The sequence below is a fragment of the Microcaecilia unicolor genome, unplaced genomic scaffold (genome assembly GCF_901765095.1).
Source record: "Microcaecilia unicolor unplaced genomic scaffold, aMicUni1.1, whole genome shotgun sequence".
Lineage (NCBI taxonomy): Eukaryota > Metazoa > Chordata > Amphibia > Gymnophiona > Siphonopidae > Microcaecilia > Microcaecilia unicolor.
The window spans coordinates 50,803-73,713 of NW_021963117.1; the positions used below are offsets into that span (position 1 = coordinate 50,803).

Sequence of the window (22,911 nt, forward strand, 5' to 3'; positions counted from 1 at the left end):
ATACCAGCAGATGGAGACTAAGAACACTTGACTTTGAGATTTGTACAAGAATGCTGTGCAGCCTCGCTTAGCCAGTATTTCCATAATAAAGCAAGATGAAGAACCATAATCCATAACCCACGTTGGCTGTTCCTCTGTCTCCACACTTAGCTTTCTCATTTATGCTCTAGTTTTTGTTTTTCCATAAACAATCTCGGCAACAAACCATCAGAACCAATATACACGATACAGTTAGTTGTACCATATGAGTCTTCCATAATTTGTCTTCAACAGATAGTCACAACAGCACTGCCCCCCCCCCCCCCCCCCGCCCACCCACGAGAACTGAAAACCCAGGGAAGGTTCTGGACCAGCCTGTAGGGCCTAAAGAAAAGAAAATTAGCAGGTATGGTCTAATTTCTCCTTTATCAGCCCTCCCCCAGATCGGTCCAGATGCAGATGTGTAGGAAATAAAGCAATGAGAGCTACAGATGGGACCCTCAGAGGCCAAAGGACAACACTGCTGCCCCAAAGGCCATATCCTGCCTTGCTTGCACGAATAGACGATAATGCTAGCCACACTGCTGCCTGACAGATATCCTGCGGTGAAATCAGATTGCTGTCTGCCCGCAAAGCAGCAACCCCCTTCATGAAGTGCATTCAGAGAGCTTGTGGCAAATATAAGCCAAAGCAATAGCTTCCTTCAGCCGATGAGAAGCTGTTGCTTTATTGTGATCCCCCCCAGAAAAGAACATACGAATGATAAGAGTGTCAAATTTCCTCCATACTCCTCAAATATTCCAGCAAATATGACAGACATTGCTGCTGGTAATCACATTTTTCATCCTCCAAGACTGGAAGGGAAATGGATTGATTCACATGAAAAACTGAAACCACCTTTGGAAGAAAAGATAGCTGCAGGTGAACTCTTTCAGTGGACAATAGAAAAAAGGGTTCTCTCGACCCAAGGCCTGCAACTCTGAAATCCTATGAGATGAAGAAATCGCGACTAAAAAGGTTGAAGATCACGTCCTTTAATGTATACTGAGATAAGGGCTGAAATGGAGATGCCGCCAAGACTGACAGAACTAGATTCAATTCCCACTGGGGCACCACCAGATGACTGGGAGGCCAAATAAGCTTAAGAAAATGTACCACATCCAGAAGGCAAGCTAAGGAGTTTCCCGAAACTGGTCCCTGGAAACATGCCAAGGCTGCCTCCTGCACCTTCAGAGAGGCTAAGGCCAAATATTTGTCAAGACTGCCCTGCAGAAACTCCAGGATCTCCACAACTGAGGCATGCAAAAGAAGATATTTTTTCTCTTGGCACCAACCTTCAAAAATACACCAAACCTTGATGTAGGTCAGAAGAGGTGGAGCGTCTACATTACTGTAACATCTTAGCTCTCACTCTGGAAGAATAACCTCTCTTCCACAGCCTTGTCCTCTCAAAGCCCAGGCCGTAAAAGAGAACAGAGCAGGGTCTGGCATCTTGAAGACCCTGCCACAAGAGGTCCTGCATTTCCTGGAGCCACAGCAGAGTGTCCTCCGCGAGACAAACCAGATCTCCATTCCAAGGTCTGCAAGGCTAATCCGGGGCCACTAGACTGGCATGACTGTGCGTTGGATGACATGACCCATTAGAGGCCATGGAGAAAACGGGTATAGCGGCTCACTGAATCAAGGTGTTAGTGTCCTCCGCCAGTGCCTTCCTCCTACAACTGAAGTGTGGCACTTGAGCATTGACCATTGTTGCCATGAGATCATCACCGAATGCCCCCAGGCATGCACTATGTATGCAAAGGCCTCCGGGTTCAGATGCCATTGGCCGGGGGTCCAGCGTGTGCCTGCTCAGATAATCTGCCTGCACTTTGTTGACTTTGGCTACATGAGTTGCTGAGAGATTCTGGAGATACAAGTCTGACCAGTCCACCAGCGCTGTCGTTTCTTCTGCTTCGTGTCTGCTTCTGACCCCCCCCCCCCCCCCCCGATCAATTGACACATATGCAACCATGGTTTTATTGTCAGAGAGCACCCGTACTGTGACTTTCCTTTGAGAATCTTCTGGAAGGATTCCAGTGCTAGTCTGCCCAGGTCTCCAGCCAGTTGATTGACCACTAAGCCTATTTCAGCCATTGATTCTGTGCCACCTGTCCAAGACAGTGTGTTCCCCAGCCCCCGAGACTGGCAGCCATGGTGACAGTGGTCCACTTTGGCAATTTGAGACTTACTCCCTGCTGCAAGTTGAAACATTGGAGCCACCACTGCAGAGATACCTGTGCCAGAAATGGTATTCAGTGCTGACAAGTCAGATAAACAATCAAATCTCTGTAAACTTGGAAGATGTAATGGACCAATTTGACAAATTGAAGAGTAGAAAATCATCAGGACTGGATGGTATACATCCCAGAGTATTGAAAGAATTGAAAAATGAACTTGCAGAACTATTGTTAGTAATATGTAATTTATCTTTAAAATCAAGCATGGAACCAGAAGATTGGAGGATGGCCAATGTAAAGCCAATGTTTAAAAAGGGTTCCAGAGGTGATCCGGGAAATTACAGACCAGTGAGCCTGATGTCAGTGCCAGGCAAAATGGTAGAGACTGTTTTACAGAGCATATTCAAAAGCATGGATTAATGAGACAAAACCAACATGGATTTAGTGAAGGGAAATCTTGTCTCACCAGTCTACTCCATTTCTTTGAAGGGGTGAATGAACATATGGATAAAGGTGAGCCGGTTGATATTCAGAAGGCGTCTGACAAAGTACCTCATGAAAGACTCTAGAGGAAATTGGAGAGTCATGGGATAGGAGGTAGTGTCCTATTTTGGATTAACACTGGTTAAAAGAGAGAAAACAGAGAGTAGGGCTAAATGGTCAGTATTATCAATGGAGAAGGGTAGTTAGTGGGGTTCCCCAGGGGTCTGTGCTGGGACCGCTGCTTTTTAACATATTTATAAATGACCTAGAGATGGGAGTAACCAGTGAGGTAATTAAATTTGCTGATGACACAAAGTTATTAAATTGTAAGAGGACTGTGAAAAATTGCAAGACTTCTTTACGAGATTGGGCATCCAGGTGGCAGATGATGTTTAATGTGAGCAAGTACAAAGTGTTGCATATGGGAAAGAGGTACCCAAACTATATCTAGGTAATGCACAGTTCCATGTCCTTTCACCGACCAGGAAAAGGATCCAGTCGTCATTGTTGACAATACTTTGAAACCCTTTGCTGAGTGTGCTGTAGCGGCAAAGAAAGCAAACAGAATGTTAGGCATTATTAGGAAAGCAATGGAAAATAAAAACAAGGATGTCATAATGCCTTTGTATCGCTTCATGGTTCAACCGCACCTTACATAAGTACATAAGTAATGCCATACTGGGAAAAGACCAAGGGTCCATCAAGCCCAGCATCTTGTCCACGACAGTGGCCAATCCAGGCCAAGGGCACCTGGCAAGCTTCCCAAACGTACAAACATTCTATACATGTTATTCCTGGGATTTTGGATTTTTCCAAGTCCGTTTAGTAGTGGTTTATGGACTTGTCCTTTAGGAAACCGTCCAACCCCTTTTTAAACTCTGCTAAGCTAACCGCCTTCACCACATTTTCCGGCAATGAATTCCAGAGTTTAATTACACGTTGGGTGAAGAAAAATTTTCTCCGATTTGTTTTAAATTTACTACACTGTAGTTTAATCACATGCCCCCTAGTCCTAGTATTTTTGGAAAGCGTGAACAGACGCTTCACATCCACCTGTTCCACTCCACTCATTATTTTATATACCTCTATCATGTCTACTACTACTATTTGACATTTCTAAAGCGCTACTAGGGTTACGCAGCGCTGTACAATAGAACATAGAAGGACAGTCCCTGCTCGAAGAGCTTACAATCTAATGGACAAATGTACAGACAATCAAGTAGTGGCAGTCAAATTGGGGCAGTCTAAGGTTAGGTGCCGAAGGCAACATTGAAGAGCTTTGAGCAAGGATTTGAAGATGGGTAGGGAGGGGGCTTGGCGTAGGGCCACAGGAAGTTGATTCCACGTATAGGGTGAGGCGAGGCAGAATGGGCGGAGCCTGGAGTTGGCGGTGGTGGAGAAGGGTGCTGAGAGGAGGGATTTGTCCTGTGAGCGGAGGTTTCCCCTCAGCCGTCTCTTCTCCAAGCTGTATAGCCCTAGCCTCCTTAGTCTTTCTTCATAGGGAAGTCGTCCCATCCCCGCTATCATTTTAGTCGCCCTTCGCTGCACCTTTTCCAATTCTACTATATCTTTCTTGAGATGCGGCAACCAGAATTGAACACAATACTCAAGGTGCGGTCACCGTATCTCAAAAAAGATATGGTGGCATTAAAAGGGCGACGAAAATGATACAGGGGCTGGGATGACTTCCTTATGCGGAAAGGCTGAAACGGCTTGGGCTCTTCAGCTTGGAGAAAAGACGGCTGAGGGGAGATATAGAGGTATATAAAATACTAAGTGGAGTAGAATTGCTTGTGGAGAAGAGTGAATTGCTTGTTTACTCTTTCAAAAAATAGTAGGACTAGGGGACACGCAATGAAGCTACAAAGTAGTAAATTTAAAATGGATGAGAAAATATTTCTTCACTCAGGGGGTCTTTTACTAGCTTGAGTTATCTGCAGCAGGGCCCATTTTATTCCTATAAAAGACTCCCTCAGTATGTAATTAAACTCTGAAATTCGTTGCCAGAGAATGTGGTAAAAGCAGTTAGCTTAGTGGGGTTTAAAAAAAGGTTTGGATGGCTTCCTAAAAGAAAAGTCCATAAGCTGTTGTTAAAATGGACTTGGGGAAAATCTCTGGGATAAACAGCATAAAATGTATTGTACTGTTTTGGGATCTTGCCAGGTGCTTGTGACCTCGGTTGGAAACAGGATGCTGGGCTTGATGGACCTTTGGTCTGCCCCCCAGTATGGCAATACTTAAGTGTATAAACTCAGAGGGGCCATAAGAGCCAAAGCCTTCTGAGGCTTGCATGCAACTTGCAATGGTAACTGGGGATGGGTGAGCGGGGTGTGGCTGCTTTAGGGTATGGGGATTGTAGACTTGGAGAAGAATGTGATGTAAGGTGACTTCAGTTTTTTTAATGTCAAAGTTTTATGTACGTATGTATGTTAACTATGAAAAATGTCAAATGTTTAAGGATGATACTGGGGTAATTGTGATTGTTGAGTTTAATTAGTGAAATCTGGGGGGGGGGGGGGGGGGGGGGGGGGGGGAGGAGGTTATGGTCTTATGCAGCTGTCCCAAATTACCTTTCAGGCTCATAAGGCTTAACATTTTGTCCAGGGTGTCTGACTGTGAACCCTCCAGGATACCTGAATGTAACTCATCTTGAGCTACTACAGAAAAAGACATGCGCAAATGCAAATAAAGCTTGTACATCAGCTCTTGCTCCTAATGTGTTTTCTGTTTTTCTAGCCTTTTACTGCTGTTTAACTGCCATTTTTGTTTTGAATGAGCAGGACAAAGAAACTGGCTTTCATCGGGGATATGGCTGGATTGTGTTTAGTTCTGAAGAAGGTCTCCAGAATGTCTTGCAGAAAGATCAACACATCGTTGAAGGATCTAAGGTATGGTAGGACCTGGGGTGCTAGAGACATGAAACTTGAGCGCTTTTTTCTAGCTTTCTAAATTTCTTTCTCCGAGGGCCTCAGTCCAGAAGGAAGGAAATGAAACTCCTTGGGGGAAATAGACCAGTGCTTTACAGCCTTCTCCTGAAGACATACCTAATCAGTCAAGTTTTCAGGATTACCACAGTGAATATATATGAGATTCATTGTGTTTAAATCTAATATATGCAGATCTGTCTCATTCATATTCGTTGTGGTATTCCTGAAAACTTGACTGACTACATATGCCTCCGGGAGAGGGTTGAGAAGCCCTGAAATAGTCTGTCTTGCAGCCAGTTTTGTCAGAGAAATATAGGCCTGTGTCAGAAATAGTATTTTCTTGTAGATCAAGTGCTCCAACAAAATCCCAGAGGTTTAAGTATATGTTTTTCCAAACCTGTATTCACGGCAATTTACAGATTTAGATTCAGTTGGTAGGTCCCTTCCCCTGTACGCTTAAAATGTAAGTTTGTGATTTGATCACGTGGTACTATGCACAGAGAGGATGCTGAACCATGGAGTTCCTGCACTCTCCTCTCAAAATCGGTCCCTGAATCAGCTATAAAAGCATTTTTAAAGCTCAAAAGCTATAGCTGTAGAGAGGAACACACATAGGAGTATTAAAATGACTGCTGATGAGGATGGGAAGGGGGGGGGGGTAAGAGGTTTAGTTGGTGTGGGGAAACTGAATTCATTCAATAAAATTTATAGTTTTGTGCCAGGAACACATACATTTTAGGAGGGAGGGTGCAGGTTGGGACACCTCTTTCTCTCCTTTGTTAATCTTGACATAGTGGGATCTCCTGGACAATGGGTAAAATCACATCTTGGAATGTAAAATAGTACTGGTTTTAAATACTCAAAGGCTCAGTAGCTTTATTGCAGGAGAAACATCTTGATTGAGAAGACCACAGCAAACTCTGCTGTTGGGGTGAGGGATTACGTGAAGGGTCCAACCAAAATTAAGAAAGCAGGAGTAATTATTTTATGGATAAAAGGACTGATATTAGAAAAACATGAGTATAGCAGGCCCCTTAGAGAGATTTTATTATAACTCATGTTTCCCTGAATCCTCAATCTTTGTTTTGTTTAAAAAAAAAAATATATATATGCACCTAATCAATATGACAAGTATTTATAAAACTATTTTCAGATACTTAGACATACCAGGATTTACCAGCTGTTATGGGGGGGGGGGGGGGGGGAGACATCAGTGGTGTATTTGACCAGATGCTGGACAGATCACACCCACTACCGGCTGGCCTGTTGGACTACTCAAAGAGGAATCCCTTTGCTTTATGACACCTGAAGGCTTCTATAGCCATATGACGACAACTATACTCGCTTAGGGCTCATGTGACTCAGTCTTGCATTGATTATAAACTGGTGTCTTCATTTCTTTCTTCTGAGTTGATGACAGAGCTAGGTCCTGTCCTGGTGTCTGGATTGTATTGAAGGATGATTGGTGTGGGCAGGGGCTAGGTAGATGGACATTTCCTAGAGAATTATGTTAATGACAATAAATGCTGTGTTGTGACTATCTTAGAGGAAGTAGTATGCCCATAATAATAAAAGAGTATCACAATAAACCAGTACTCTTTTGGAGGCTCAGTTCCATCCTTGGGACCCACCCAGACAGTGAGGTTTTCAGGATACTCACCATGAATATTCATGAGATGAATACTCCTTTGTATGCAAATCTATCTCCTGCATATTTGGCTTGGTGTGGTTAGAGGACTGGGTTGAGAACTGGAGAATGACATGGGGATAAAATTTGTCTCCATCCCCGTGGGCTCTGCTCTTATCTGAAGAAGCCTCGAACACTATGATGTTATATTTAAATCTTTTTACTATTGAAAATTCTGTAGGAAACAAAACACATCTTGGAATTCCATGTGTAAAGGGGAAAAGGATAGTGATAGGAGTGTACTACCCATCCACCTGGCCAGGATGAACAGACGGATGCAGGAGTGTTAAAGGAAATTAGGGACACAAACTGGGCAACACAATAATAATGGATGATTTCAATTACCCAAATATTGACTCATAAATGTAACATCAGGGCATGCTAGGGAGGTAAAATTTCTTGACGAAATCAAGGACTGCTTTACGGAGCAGCTGGTACAGGAGCCGATGAGAGAAGGAAAAATTCTAGACCTAGTCCTTAGTTGAGAGCATGATCTGGTGTGGGAGGTAATGGTGCTGGGGCCGCTTGATAACCGGATAATATGATCGGATTTGATGTTAACTTTGAAGTAAGTATACATAGGAAATCAAATGTTAGTGTTTAACTTTAAAAAAAGGAGACTGACAAAATGAGAAGAATGGTGGAAAAAAAAAAAACTTAGAGGAGCGGCTGTGAGGGTCAAAAATTTACATCAGATACTTAGACATACCAGGTCAAATATATTCCGCGTATTAAAAAAGGAGGACGGAAGACCAAATGACAGCCAGCATGGTTAAAAAGTGAGGTGAAGGAAGCTATTAGAGCTAAAAGAAAATCCTTCAGAAAATGGAAGAAGGAACTGACTGAAAATAAGAAGAAACAGCATCAGGAATGTCAAGTCAAATGCAAAGTGCTGTTCCATATCATCAAGCTGATCAATCCATAGACTGGTGGGTTGTGTCCATCTACCAGCAGGTGGAGATAGAGAGCAAACTTTTGCCTCCCTATATGTGGTCATGTGCTGCCGGAAACTCCTCAGTATGTTCTCTATCTCAGCAGGTGGTGGTCACACACAGCAGCAGCTCTGGCTAGGCCTCCAAGCCTAATTTTTAGGTTTTGTTGAGTGCCTGGGGTTGAGGGCTCTTTTGAGCAAGTGCAAACCTGGTGGTGCCAGGTCCCTCCTTTTCTCCCCCATCCCGCTGGCTCCGTTAAAAAAAAAAAATTTTTTGAACGTCCTTAAAGGCGTTTATTTCGACGTTTATTTAAGCGTCTATTGCAGCTACTCACTGGGACACCAGGTCGTTACAACTCGGAGCGGACAGCAGGTAATTTTTACCTTTTTATAGCGGGCAGGGGGTTCCCCGGTTCTTCTCCTCGTGGCATATGGCGTCGGAGGGCGAGGGCGCAAAGGGTCGCTCCCCGGGTCGCTTGAGCGCTTCTAGAGGGGATGCGGGGGTCTTTAAGCCTGATTCGCCCTTGTTGGGTGACAGTTTCGTGACCGATGAATGTCCCGGTCCTTCCTCCGGCGTGGCGGTTTTTCCCGCCATAAACGCCCATCCCCCGCTCCTCGCCTCCGCCATCTTGGCCGGCCACGCGGCTCGGACGGCTTCTTCTTGGGCCGCCCTTGAGGTTGGAGACATTAATGCCATGAACGCCCTTAATTTGGGCGACGGCACAGAAGCGGCTAAAGTTAAGAGCCGTTCTTCCCGCGCGGCTCCTTCGCGGAGTTTCGCGCCGGACGCCATTTTGGATGCGCAGCATGTCTCTCCCCCGCTATTGCGAGCGCCGGTTGAGAGTGCGTCTAGGGCTGTTGCCCAGGCTGCGGAAGTGCACAGTCTGGGGGGTTTCTCCCCCGAGTTTGTTTTGCTGCTGCATCAGGCCTTCCTCATGCACAACGCTGCCCCTGCTCCCTCGTCTGGTAAAGAGGTTGAGGTTCCCAGAGGTAAACGCCCTCGGGTTGATTCCCAGGCCTTGGAGGAATTTGTCTCCTCCGATATAGATGAGGGCAGCGTGTCTGAGGTCTCCCAACGGTCCTTTGCGGATTCCTTGGAGGAGACGGATCCCCGCTCGGATGGAGCGGATGACCCCTCTGCAGCGCGGCTTTTTAGCCCAGAGGATTTGCCCAACCTGTTGTTACAGGCCATGGACACTTTGAAGATTTCCTCTCCGGAGGACGTCTCTCCCTCAGCCCCTGTTGGCTCTGCCATTATGCTGGGGACGAAGCGCCCGCCTAGAACCTTCCACGTGCATGATGCCATGCACACCTTAATTTCGGCTCAATGGGATGTCCCAGAAGCGAGCCTTAAAGTGGCTAGGGCTATGTCCCGCCTCTATCCTTTGGCTGTGAGTGAACGTGAGGCCTATCTGTGGCCTACCGTGGATTCTTTAATCACTGCGGTGACTAAGAAAACGGCGTTGCCGGTGGAAGGTGGCACGGCCCTAAAGGACGCCCAAGACAGAAGATTGGAGGCGGCCTTAAGGTCGTCCTTTGAGGCGGCTGCTTTATGTTTGCAGGCCTCAGTTTGCGGCTCCTATGTGGCCAGGGCGTGCCTGACTATGGTGCAGCGGGCTTCCCCCTCGGATCATTCCTTGAGGGCTGATTGGCCGGCCCTGGAATCGGGCTTAGCCTATTTGGCAGACTTGCTGTATGATGTCTTGAGGGCCTCAGCGAAAGGCATGGCTCAGACAATCTCTGCGCGGCGGTGGCTTTGGCTGAAACATTGGTCTGCTGACCACGCCTCTAAATCCCGCCTGGCTAGGTTGCCTTTTAAAGGCAAGCTGCTCTTTGGGGTCGAGCTGGACAAAATCGTGACCGATCTCGGCACGTCTAAGGGCAAGAAATTACCAGAGGTCAGGGCTCGGGCTAGTACTCGTCCCGGTACCTCCAGAGGACGGTTGCAGGAAGCCCGTCGGTACCGCCCGGGCAAGTCGGGTTCCTCTGCCCCCTCTTCCTTCAAGAGGAATTTCTCCCCCAAGCAGCATTCCTTTCGCAGAGACCGCCGTCCCGGAGGTGCTCCCTCCGGTCCTCCCCCAGGGTCTCGTACCCAATGACGGGGTCTTGGTCCACCCCCCAGTGCAGATTGGAGGACGGCTGTCCTCGTTTCTGGGCGAGTGGACCACAATAACTTCAGACGCGTGGGTGCTGGAAGTCATCAGAGACGGCTACAAGCTAGAGTTCTGCCGACCCTTAAAAGACGGGTTTGTACTCTCTCCCTGCAAGTCTCCGGTCAAAGCTGTGGCAGTGCAGCAGACCTTGGACAATCTGATCCGCCTGGGCGCGGTCGTTCCGGTGCCAGAAAGTCAGCTTGGCAAGGGACGTTACTCCATTTACTTTGTGGTACCAAAGAAAGGAGGTTCTGTCCGGCCTATCCTCGACCTCAAAGGGGTCAATCGGGCCTTGAAAGTGCGGCACTTTCGCATGGAGACTCTCCGCTCTGTTATAGCGGCAGTGAAGGCAGGAGAGTTCCTGGCATCCTTGGACATCAAGGAAGCGTACCTGCATATTCCCATCTGGCCTCCTCATCAACGCTTTCTGCGTTTTGCAGTCCTGGGACGACACTTCCAGTTCAGAGCCCTCCCTTTCGGGTTGGCTACTGCTCCGCGGACCTTTTCCAAAGTAATGGTGGTCATCGCGGCCTTCCTACGAAAGGAAGGGGTACAAGTCCATCCTTATCTGGACGACTGGTTGATCCGAGCCCCCTCTTATGCAGAGTGCGGCAAAGCTGTGGACCGGGTAGTTGCTCTTTTGAGCTCCCTGGGATGGATCATCAACTGGGAGAAGAGCCAGCTGCGCCCGACTCAGTCCCTGGAGTACCTGGGAGTTCGATTCGACACCCAAGTGGGCAGAGTGTTCCTGCCAGACAATCGGATTGTCAAACTTCAGGCTCAGGTGGACCAGTTCCTAGTAGCCTCTCCCCTTCGGGCTTGGGACTATGTGCAGCTGTTGGGCTCTATGACGGCCACGATGGAAGTTGTGCCCTGGGCCAGGGCTCATATGAGACCACTTCAACACTCTTTGCTGCAGCGCTGGACTCCGATGTCGGAGGATTATGCTGTGCGCCTTCCCTTGGACCCAGCAGTGCGCAAGGCGCTGAGCTGGTGGATGCAGACAGACAAGTTGTCTGCGGGAATGCCTCCGGTGACCCCAGAGTGGATTGTCGTCACGACGGACGCCTCGTTGTCGGGCTGGGGAGCCCACTGCTTGGGAAGGACAGCGCAGGGGCTCTGGTCTCCTGCAGAGGCAAAGTGGTCTATCAACCTCCTGGAACTCAGAGCCATTCGGTTGGCGCTTTTGGAGTTCATCCCGGTACTGGTGTTGAAGCCTGTACGGGTCCTGTCGGACAATGCCACGGCTGTGGCCTATGTCAACCGCCAGGGAGGTACCAAGAGCGCCCCTCTAGCCAAGGAGGCTATGAATCTTTGCCAGTGGGCGGAAGCGAACCTGGAGCAGCTTTCAGCGGCCCACATTGCCGGAGTCATGAATGTCAAGGCGGACTTTCTCAGTCGCCATACCTTGGAGCCCGGAGAGTGGCAGCTATCTGCTCAGGCGTTCTTGGACATCACGAAGCGCTGGGGCCAGCCGAGCCTAGATCTGATGGCGTCATCGGCCAATTGCCAAGTGCCGCGCTTTTTCAGCAGAGGACGGGACCCTCGATCCCTGGGAGTAGATGCTCTTCTCCAACAGTGGCCGACACAAGAGCTTCTCTATGTGTTCCCGCCCTGGCCCATGTTGGGCAGGGTGCTAGACCGGGTGGCAAAGCATCCCGGCAGGGTAATCCTGGTGGGTCCGGATTGGCCCAGGCGTCCCTGGTATGCGGACTTGATCAGGCTCGCAGTCGACGATCCTCTGCGGCTGCCAGTGGAGCAGGGCCTGTTACATCAGGGTCCCGTGGTGATGGAGGATCCCTCCCCCTTTGGTCTTACGGCCTGGCTATTGAGCGGCAGCGTCTGAGGAAGAAGGGCTTCTCAGACAAGGTCATCGCCACTATGCTGAGAGCGAGGAAGCGCTCTACTTCTACTCCTTACGCCAGGGTTTGGCGTATCTTTGCAGCGTGGTGTGAAGCAGGCTCACTTTCTCCCTTCACTGCTCCAATTTCTTCAGTGTTGGCGTTCCTGCAAGAAGGTCTGGAGAAAGGCCTGTCGCTCAGTTCCCTTAAAGTCCAGGTAGCGGCTCTGACTTGCTTCAGGGGCCGCCTGAAGGGTGTTTCCTTGGCTTCTCAGCCAGATGTGGTGCGCTTTCTCAAGGGAGTTAATCACCTGCGCCCTCCTCTGCACTCTGTGGTGCCTGCATGGAATCTCAATCTGGTGCTAAGAGCATTGCAGAAGCCGCCTTTTGAACCCTTGTCGAGGGCATCTCTGAAAGACCTGACGTTGAAAGCAGTCTTTTTGGTGGCTATCACTTCAGCCAGAAGAGTTTCCGAGCTCCAGGCGCTCTCATGTCGAGAGCCTTTTCTGCAGTTCACTGAGGCAGGAGTGACTATTCGCACAGTGCCTTCCTTCCTGCCCAAGATTGTTTCTCGCTTCCATGTGAATCAGCAGCTCTGTCTCCCTTCCTTTCGTAGGGAGGACTACCCAGAGGAGTACTCTGCTCTTAAATATCTGGATGTGAGACGAGTCATCATCAGATACTTGGAAGTGACCAATGATTTCCGGAAATCGGATCATCTGTTTGTCCTGTTTGCAGGTCCTCGTAAGGGTCTGCAGGCTGCTAAGCCTACAGTGGCAAGATGGGTCAAGGAAGCCATTGCAGCGGCTTATGTGGCCGCGGGGAAGGTGCCGCCTATCCAGCTGAAGGCTCACTCCACGAGAGCGCAGGCGGCCTCGATGGCAGAGGTCGGATCCGTCTCCTTGGAAGAGATATGCAAGGCGGCAACTTGGGCTTCGGCTCATACATTCTCCAAGTATTACCGTTTGGCTGTGGCTGCACGGGCGGAGGCCCGGTTTGGAGCTTCAGTGTTGAGGTCAGGGATTTCAATGTCCCGCCCTGGGTGAGTACTGCTTCGGTACATCCCACCAGTCTATGGATTGATCAGCTTGATGATATGGAAGGTAAAATTATGTATAATCATACCTGATAATTTTCTTTCCATTAATCATAGCTGATCAATCCATAGCCCCTCCCAGATATCTGTACTGTTTTATTCTGGTTGCATTTCAGGTTCAAGTTTAGTCTTCAGTTACTTCAGAAAAACTTTGTGTTCAAGTTTTTTCACTTGGATTCTTCAAGAGTTAAGACGAGTTTGTGTTACAGTGAGCTGCTGCATTCCTCTCCCCTCCGTTTTACGGGGCTGGATTGAGACTTAAAATTCTGCCGGCACTCCCTCCCGCTTCGTGCGGCTGTAGGGCAGCTTTGTACCCCTCCCGCTTCGGCGGTGTTAGGGTCAGTCAGCTCCTCCCGCGGTTGCGGTTGCAGGATAAGCCAGATCCCCCCGCATCGGCGGGTGTGGTGTCCCTCCCCCGCTCCGCGGGGATGAGCTGGACGGATTCCCCTCCCCCACTTGTGTGGGGATGAGCTGGGTTAATTCCCCTCCCCCGTTTCGGCGGTGGTGAGCTGGGCAGAGTGTCCCTTCGTGGGTGTAATTCTCTAAGTGCTGAGTCCTGCGGATGGAGCTTTGATATCGACATACTGAGGAGTTTCCGGCAGCACATGACCACATATAGGGAGGCAAAAGTTTGCTCTCTATCTCCACCTGCTGGTAGATGGACACAACCCACCAGTCTATGGATTGATCAGCTATGATTAATGGAAAGAAAATTATCAGGTATGATTATACATAATTTTACCATATGGAGGGCTAAGAGGGACTTTGAAAAAAAGATTGCGTTGAAGGCAAAAACACATAGTAAAATTTTTTTTTAGGTATATTAAAAGCAGGAAGCCGGCAAAAGAATCTGTTGGATTGCTAGATGACCGAGGGGTAAAAGGGGCGATCAGGGAAGACAAAGCCATAGCGGAGAGATTAAATGAGTTCTTTGCTTCGGTCTTCACCAAGGAAGATTTGGGAGAGATATCAATGCCAGAAATGGTATTTGAATGAATTCTCTATAAACCTGGAGGATGTAATGGGGCAGTTCTACAAATTGAAGAGTAGCAAATCTCCTGGACCGGATGGTATTCATCCCAGAGTACTGATAGAACTGAAAAATGAACTTGCGGAGCGCTATTGTTAGTAATATGTAATTTATCTTTAAAATCGAGCGTGGTACCGGAAGATTGGAGGGTGGCCAATGTAACACTGATTTTTAAAAAAAATGTTTCCAGAGGAGATCCGGGAAATTATAGACCGGTGAATCTGATGTCGGTGCCGGGCAAAATGGTGAAAGCATATTCCAAAGCATGGATTAATGAGACAAAGCCAACATAGATATAGTGAAGGAAAATCTTGCCTCACCAATCTGTTAAATTTCTTTGAAAGGGTGAACAAACGTGGATAAAGGTGAGCCGGTTGATATTGTGTTATCTAGATTATCAGAAGGTGTTTGACAAAGTACCTCATGAAAGATTCCAGAGGAAATTGGAGAGTCATGTGATAGGAGGTAGTGTTCTATTGTGGATTAAAAACTGGTTAAAAGAAAACAGAGAGTAGGGTTAAATGGTCAGTATTCTCAATGGAGAAGGGTAGTTGGTGGGGTTCTCCAGGGGTCTGTGCTGGGACTGCTGATTTTTAACATTATTATATAATATATAATAATAATTTATAAATGACCTAGAGATGGGAGTAACTAGTGAGGTAATTAAATTTGTTGATGACACAAAGTTATTCAAAGTCGTTAAATCGTGGGAAGATTGTGAAAAATTATAAGAGGACCTTAGGAGACTGGGTGTCTAAATGGCAGATGATGTTTAATGTGAGCAAGTGCAAAGTGATGCATGTGGGAAAGAGGAACCCGAATTATAGCTACGTCATGCAAGGTTCCACATTAGGAGTCGCTGACCAGCGTTGATGATATGTTTAAACCTTCTGCTCAATGTGCTGCTGTGGCTAAGGAAGCAAATAGAATGTTAGGTATTATTAGGAAAGGAATGGAAAACAAAAATGAGGGCGTTATAATGCCTTTGTATCGCTCCATGGTGCGACCGCATCTCGAATATTGTGTTCAATTCTGGGCGCCGCATCTCAAAAAAGATATAGTGGAATTAGAAAAGGTGCAGAGAAGGGCGACGAAAATGATAAAGGGGATTGGACGACTTTCCTATGAGGAAAGGCTAAAGCAGCTAGGGCTCTTCAGCTTGGATAAAAGGCGGCTGAGGGGAGATATGATAGAGGTCTATAAAATAATGAGTGAAGTGGAATGGGTAGATGTGAAGCGTTTGTTTATGCTTTCCAAAAATACTAGGACTAGGGGGCAATACGTTGAAGTTACAAAGCAGTAAATTTTAAAATGAATCGTTGCAAACGTTTCTTCACTCAACGTATAATTAAACTCTGGAATTCATTGCCAGAGAATGTGATAAAGGCGGTTACCTTAGCAGAGTTTTAAAAAGGTTTGGGCGGCTTTCTAAAGGAAAAGTCCATAGACCATTATTAAATTGGACTTGGGGAAAATCCACTATTTCTGGGGTAAGCAGTATAAAACGTTTTGTACTTTTTTGGGATCTTGTCAGGTATTTGTGACCTGGAATGGCCACTGTTGGAAACAGGATGCTGGGCTTGATGGACCTTTGGTCTGTCCCAGTATGGCAATACTTATGTATGTATGTATAAAAAGGAATATGGTGTGCAACTGTTGTGTATAAATTACAAATAGAAAACAATAACAATGAGCAGTTATAAACCCTTCTACCATCATCGTGCTTCTCTGCCCTTCTACTACCCCAAGGAATCCTAATCCATTCTGTTAAAATGTCCAGGGTTACAACATGTTCTGTATGCCTTATGAAGCACTGTTATGATTTTTTAATCTGTGGATAAGATGTTATCAACAATCTCAGGATTCAGTCTAGCTCTCCTGTCTTCCACAGTCCCTCTTGTAATAGAAGATTTCTTCTTAGAAGATGTGCTGGTAGCAGAATGTACAGGATCCCCCATGAAAATTTTGCTAGCTACGGCCAGCATGTTTTTCCAAAAAATAAAATATTGTCTGCATCAATCAAATATAAATAATAGTCTAGTTCATTAACAGGCTTCAAAGTATAAAGTGACACGAGGACAAAGTTTGTCCCCATCCTCATGGGCTCTGTCCCCGTCCCTGCAGTTACCGCAGGTCCCGTGTCATTTTCTGTGGGAACCCCTGTTTTAGGGTTAAAAATCTGCAATGTACTATCTATTTCTGTTGTTCAAATATACCAATAAAGCATGGAGGCTGTTTGCTTGCTTGGTTGCACAGGGGGAGGGCCAACTCAGAATAACCGAAAGGATGAAAATGGAGATCTGATTAGAACAGAGCAGGGAAATTTGTAGGATTTAAAAAATTTCTTTTTAAAGCTGGATTGGGCAGTAACATAGTTTAAGTAATGGCAGAGAAAGACCCGAGTGGTCCATCCAGTCTGCCCAATAGTCCTGTTCATTATCAATTCAAGATTAAATCAGCAATGAACGTGACATATACTTGATCATGGTCTTTCTTTTGTGTTTCTGGGACATAGACTGTAGAAGTCTGCTTGGCTCTTTTCTTATGTTGCAACTACTGGAGTTGTTGTCAAAGCCTACTCCAGCCTATCTGAATCTATTAGGTCATTTGTGGGACATCTTATTTATCGGGTCTACAAGTTAAAATGATTTTCAAAGCACTGTGTTCAACGTCCTCATAACAGAGGAAGTATGGTGGGTTATTGCAACGCACTCTACGCTGGTTGCAAAGAACAGACCATCAAAAAACGTCAAACGGCCCAAAACACCTTAGCCAGACTCATATTTGGAAAAACAAAATATGAAAGTGCAAAACCCCTAAGAAAGAAACTACACTGGCTCCCACTGAAAGAACGCACCACGTTCAAGATCTGCACGATTGTTCACAAAATCATCTATGGAGATGCCACGACCTGCCTCCCAGAAATGCTGAACGATCTTCCTGCACCTTTCTCAACCTACACTTCCCCAGCGGTAAAGGTCTAAGATACAAAGTAACACATGCTACCAGCTTTTCCTACATGAGTACACAGATGTGGAATGCACTACCAACTCACTTGAGAACGATCAACGAATTAAATAACTTCCGTAAAGCTCTGAAAACCTCTCTTCAACAAGGCCTACCGTGATAACCCTTAACTTACAAACTCAACACCTAAATTCCTTACTCAGAACGTCTTACTATATAACTGCTTGAACAGATCCTCTTGGTTTCTTTTATCTCTTTGTAACACCAACTGTATTCTTTTCCTTGTTATGGTGATGCCATAGCAAATCTTTGTAAGCCACATTGAGCCTGCAAATAGGTGGAAAAATGTGGGATACAAATGCAATAAATAAATATTGCAAACAGCCCATTGTATAAGGGCCTGGTTGTAGATGGCTTTTCTTTTCTGCCCAGAGGTATCTAACTGCTTAGAGCATATGTTTAACTCAGTTGTTGTTACAGGTTCTCTACCTGAAATTCTGAGGAGGACCCAACTAGTGGCATTACTGAAACCAAAGAGCTGCAACATGTGGAACCATACAGCCCAATCTCGCTTATTAACTATGAAGCTAAGATTCTAGCTAATAGACTAGCCCAAATTCTGTCTCCTTTATTGGCAGAACCACAGGTAGCGTTTGTGAGGTCTCAGCACGTTCTTAAGAACTTGATAGAATGTTTGCACGTTTGGGAAGCTCGCCACGTGCCCTTGGCCTGGATTGGCCGCTGTCATGGACAGGATTCTGGGGTCGATGGACCCTTGGTTTTTTCCGAGTGTGACATTACTTATGTACTTATATTGTCCTCTCTGGAGAGAGTGAGACTCCTGTCGATGGCCTGTATGCTGATTAGTTTTGATGCAGAGAAAGCATTCATGTATGAAGTTTTGAACACCTATGATTTAACAGGAGCCTTCTTTGCATCGGTTTTGGCCTTATAGCATGGTCCAACTGCGGAAATTAGAGGCAAATGGAGTATTCTCAGAACTGTTTGAAATTGCAAGAGGAACAGACAAGGCTGCCCTTTATCCCTCCCCCTTTTGTTTTAACCTCGGACTCATCAATTAGAGATGGCTTGAGTAACCCAGAGATAAGAGATCAAGTTAGGTGAAGGTTTGTTTTTTAAGATATCTGGCTTTTGTAGATGATCTGTTGGTCTATATAGTGGACCTGGACTGCCTTTTACTAGCATTGCTGGAAACGTTTACAAAATGTGATTTTTTTTTCAGGCTTAAAGCTTAACTTCTCTAAATCAGAAGTCTTGGCTTCACAATTACAGTTGGTGTTTGAAATGCAATATCTCAGACAATACCTATTATGCATTTTGTGAATGTACACGGATACGGCAATTTTGGAGAAGAGTGAGGGGATTCTTATCTCTCATGTCTTCTGCCCAACTCCAAGGAACATCTACTCAAATGGTCTTGGATTGTGTGAGATCATTTGGGGGCCTGAAGGCAGATGAAAAACTACTATGCTGTAAACTCTGTTTGCTTGCAAGGAAGTGTATCTTACAGTCATGGACTTCTTCAGAACCCCCTGAGTACTGGCACTGGCGAAATCAAATCCACCAATTAATGATGTGGGAGGCGAAAGAAGCCAAAGGATCCTCCAAAAGGAAAACTTGATTTCTAAAGATTTGGGGGACCTTTTATAGATAACCTCGCACACTGTGGTAGAAGCCTTGTACTTAAGCTATGATTGGTCAAAGTAGTAATGAGTGTTTGAGTCTTGCAGTTTACACAGTGTTACCCACAAGGGCAGGGGGGAGAGGGTAGATAAGGGGAAGAGGGTGGGGGACAGGTTAGTAGAGGGGGGAGGGGAATGGCACAATTAGAGGATTTAAGCTTAGCAGGGAGGGGGTAAAAGTTAAATGTTTGAAGATGACGTCAAGTACACAAGCGCTGAGGGGTTGACTGCTAGTTATGTGATTTAGTTGTATCATGTGCTTCCTATGACTTTATTTTGTCTTCAATAAAATCATTGAAACATAAATCTTACTGGGGAAAAAAAAACCCCAACTGTACAATATGGCTTGATTAGGCATTTGGATATGGAAGATTATGGAAAAGGCATTGAGCCACCCTTGGCAGTTATCTTTTACATACAAAACACTTGTCTCTTCCTAGACATGTATGAACTAGAATTATAGTACAACTGATTAAAGTACTGTGGAGAGACCTTGATCCTGGGTGTAGCAATTTTTTTTGTCCAAGGGACTACAGATTTTTCCACCTGGCTGCTTGGGTGGGCAGAGTGGGGGCTTTATACCTTTTGAAAAAACATTTCTTAGGAAGATGGTGATATACTAAGCTCTATTGTATTGTTCGGGGAAGAAATGGACCTAGCAGACCAGTTTGCTTGTCAGCAGTTCTCTGGATAAATCTAAACTAAGCATTGATGTATGCTCTGAATTCCAAGAATTATTTGGTTCACCTACAGAGGATCTGATTTCTATATCTCTCTTACACAAGAGGTTGCTGAAGAAGTAGGGCTATGCGAGAGTTGTCTGTTTTAGCAGCTCATTGGAGTGGAGATTTAAATTAGCTTGTAGTCTCATGAGATCTACTCAGGTTAATTTGCATCATACCTCACTGGGTGGGTAGTGCAGAATTATGGGCATGCTAATATAGACTAATCTATATCTTTGAATTGTACCAGATGAAAGAAGTGGAGATCCAAATGATTTCTTCCATGCATTCTGGGGCAGTTCAGGAAGAAGGAATTTTTGGAGAACCATAATTAGATATCTGGAATATGTCCTCCAACAGCCCTTTGTGTTTAATCCTGGAGTTATACTTTTGGGTTCGGTATCCTCTTGGGGGATTAGAGGAAAAATATATTGAACAAGCATAAAAACACCCGTTTCTGCAAAAATGAAAGTCCCTAGGAAGGCTCTCGTCTAAGCGATTTCTTGTCTCCCCTCCATGTCCGGCAGTTCTCCCCCTGTCCTTCCTTCGCATCCCATGCCATCCATGTGCAGCCATTCTCCCCTCCACAGCCCCCACCTGCCCTTTTAAGCACCTGAGTTCCAGTTCAAGCGCAGCTCTCACCGTCCCACCCTCTTCTCCCACAACAGCCCTCCTTTCCTTCCTGCCGCCGTTCCTTTAAAACATTTATTTTACCTGAAGTCGCAGCAGCGTCAGTGAAAGCGGCAGGCTCGGCTCGCCTCCAGCCTTCCCTTTCCTTCTGTGTCCCGCCCTCCTCTGACGTAATTCCTCTTTCCGTGAGGGTGGGACACAAATGGAAAGCTGGAGGCGAGCTGATTACGTATGTCATTTGCATATGGTTACGAACTCAGCCAAGGAGGCAGATTGACCAATTATGATATAGAGGTTTGTGTAATCAAAGCTTGTATACTGTGGGAGAGGGAGAGTATCCTGCAATACTGGACTCCAAAAGAGTTTCCATCCTATTGGTGCTGGTCTAATAGGTTTCATAACTTGCTCTTGGTGGACGGTAGACATGTTCGTTTACCTTCAAACAACAATTACATAGTTAAGCTGTATGAGGTCCAAACAAGAGCAATAAAGTTATGTTCTAAAGTAGGTGACTGTCTGATGCATATTGAAGTGAAGTCTTTACCTGGATTAGGCCAGTCCTTTGTATTATATCATCTCCCCTTATGTTCCTACCCGTAACCTCCGCTCTCAAGACAAATCCCTCCTCTCAGTACCCTTTCTCCACCACCGCCAACTCCAGGCTCCGCCCTTTCTGCCTCGCCTCACCCCATGCTTGGAATAAACTGCCTGAGCCCATACGCCAGGTCCCCTCCCTGCCCATCTTCAAATCCTTGCTCAAAGCCCACCTCTTCAACGTCACCTTCGGCACCTAACCACTACACCTCTACTCAGGAAATCTAGACTGCCCCAACTTGACATTTCATCCTTTAGATTGTAAGCTCCTTAATTACTAAATTCAGTAAAATTTAAAAAATTCTTGAAGTTTGGAGATGTTACAAAGGGCAAGTTGATATTGTTCTATGTCACTTAGCAGGGAGTATTAATAGACTCTTTGTATAAACTATGGAGCACTGCATCCGTGTTGAGTGTATGTCCTCACTTTTGTTATGGTGCATTGATAATAAAGACTTCTTGCAATTAAAAAAAAAAAAAAGATTGTAAGCTCCTTTGAGCAGGGACTGTCCTTCTTTGTTAAACTGTACAGCGCTGCGTAACCCGAGTAGCGCTCTAGAAATGTTTAGTAGTAGTATATGCTGGCTGATATCCCTTTAAAAGATTAAGGGAGCCATCAGAGTCCACACTCTCTATATGTTAGATTGTAAGAGTTGGATTGAATATCTGTGAGGAGGAGAACCAAGATGTTCTCATCAAGAATTAAAAGAACTATATATTTTTTCTGTTGTGTATTGCTTGTTGTTTAATAAAAATGTGAGGCAATAGAGGCTGAGGGCAAGAAGCGCTTAGTTTGCAGTATCCAAGGCAGTCGAAATGTCCCGATTCTGCACTGAAACTTTATGCACATAACTGTTTCAAGGGGTGCATGCTGACTTGTTTTAAAATACAGGCTAAACGTTTTGGTGTTTCTTCAAACATTACAGCACCTTTTATAAGATCAAACAAGTTTATTTCTGTGTTGGAGTGAAATTGTGCCAAACTGTTCTGAACTATAGAGTTTGGTTTTTATTTTTTACTACTTTTGCGGTATTTTGAGTAGTACATTCAGATTAAGACTGATCTTATTACCAATGCAACAGCTTCCTATGGCATTTTTATTGACCTTAAACAGAACTGAGACTCGTTTCTTTTTCTACACCTATTCAGTAGTATTTTTTGGTTTCACCCAGGGTTGTTTTTTTAGTTTTGTTTAGACTTAAGTGTTGACATGCTTGTTGTGGTGGGGTGTTTTTAAAATATTAGTCTATTATAATAATGACAATTACCCCCTTCATAAACCAGTATGGAAAGTAATGCAGCATCCAAGTAACTCTTGCTGAAATTTTTTTTTACTCCCAATTCAGCAAATAAATATCATGTAAGTTACATAACTTCAAATGTACACCGACCAAAAAAAAAAAAAACCAACTGACACAGTGCTGATGACTGACTGCTGCATCAGGCCTCTCTCTCTTCCTGTTGGCTTATGCACTGACTGGAAATGGTGTTTAATTCCCCCTCCCCCAAATAAAATTCCCCATACCCAGAACTCTTTAGTCCCATTCATGTTGCACATGGAGGCCCTTAAGCAGAGCAGCTTCAGGCTATTAGAAACCCCCCCCCCCCAAAAAAAAAAAAAAAAAATATATATATATATTTACCAGTATGCTCTTCCCACCATCTTGGAAAATCAGTCTGCTAAACAAGGAATTTGCCTCCCATATTCACTGACTAAATGCCAACTGCTCCCTAGTGGTGTGTGCTGATGTATCAGTAGGTATTTTCCAAGATGGCATCCTGTATCAGAAAGCCTTGGACTAGGGTGACATAGTGGGTTGAGTGTCCCCTGAGGTGTGGTGCTGTTCTTCACCTCAGATTACACTGCTGCTCTTGCACAGGCTTCTTACTTCAGCCCCAAAGGAGAATATATTAAAAAAAAAAAAAAAAAAATCAGGGTGCTATTTTACA

At 45.6% G+C, this 22,911-nt stretch overlaps 1 protein-coding gene across 1 annotated transcript in view; it reads left to right on the top strand.

Moving 5' to 3' along the window:
- The window catches only part of LOC115458956 (SRA stem-loop-interacting RNA-binding protein, mitochondrial-like), a 33,926-nt gene that overhangs the window by 10,579 nt on the left and 436 nt on the right, over positions 1–22,911 (top strand). Inside the window, exon 3 of the mRNA XM_030188813.1 lies at positions 5,462–5,569. Within this exon, the coding sequence (XP_030044673.1) occupies positions 5,462–5,569 (108 nt within the window). The remainder of the gene's footprint in view (positions 1–5,461; positions 5,570–22,911) is intronic.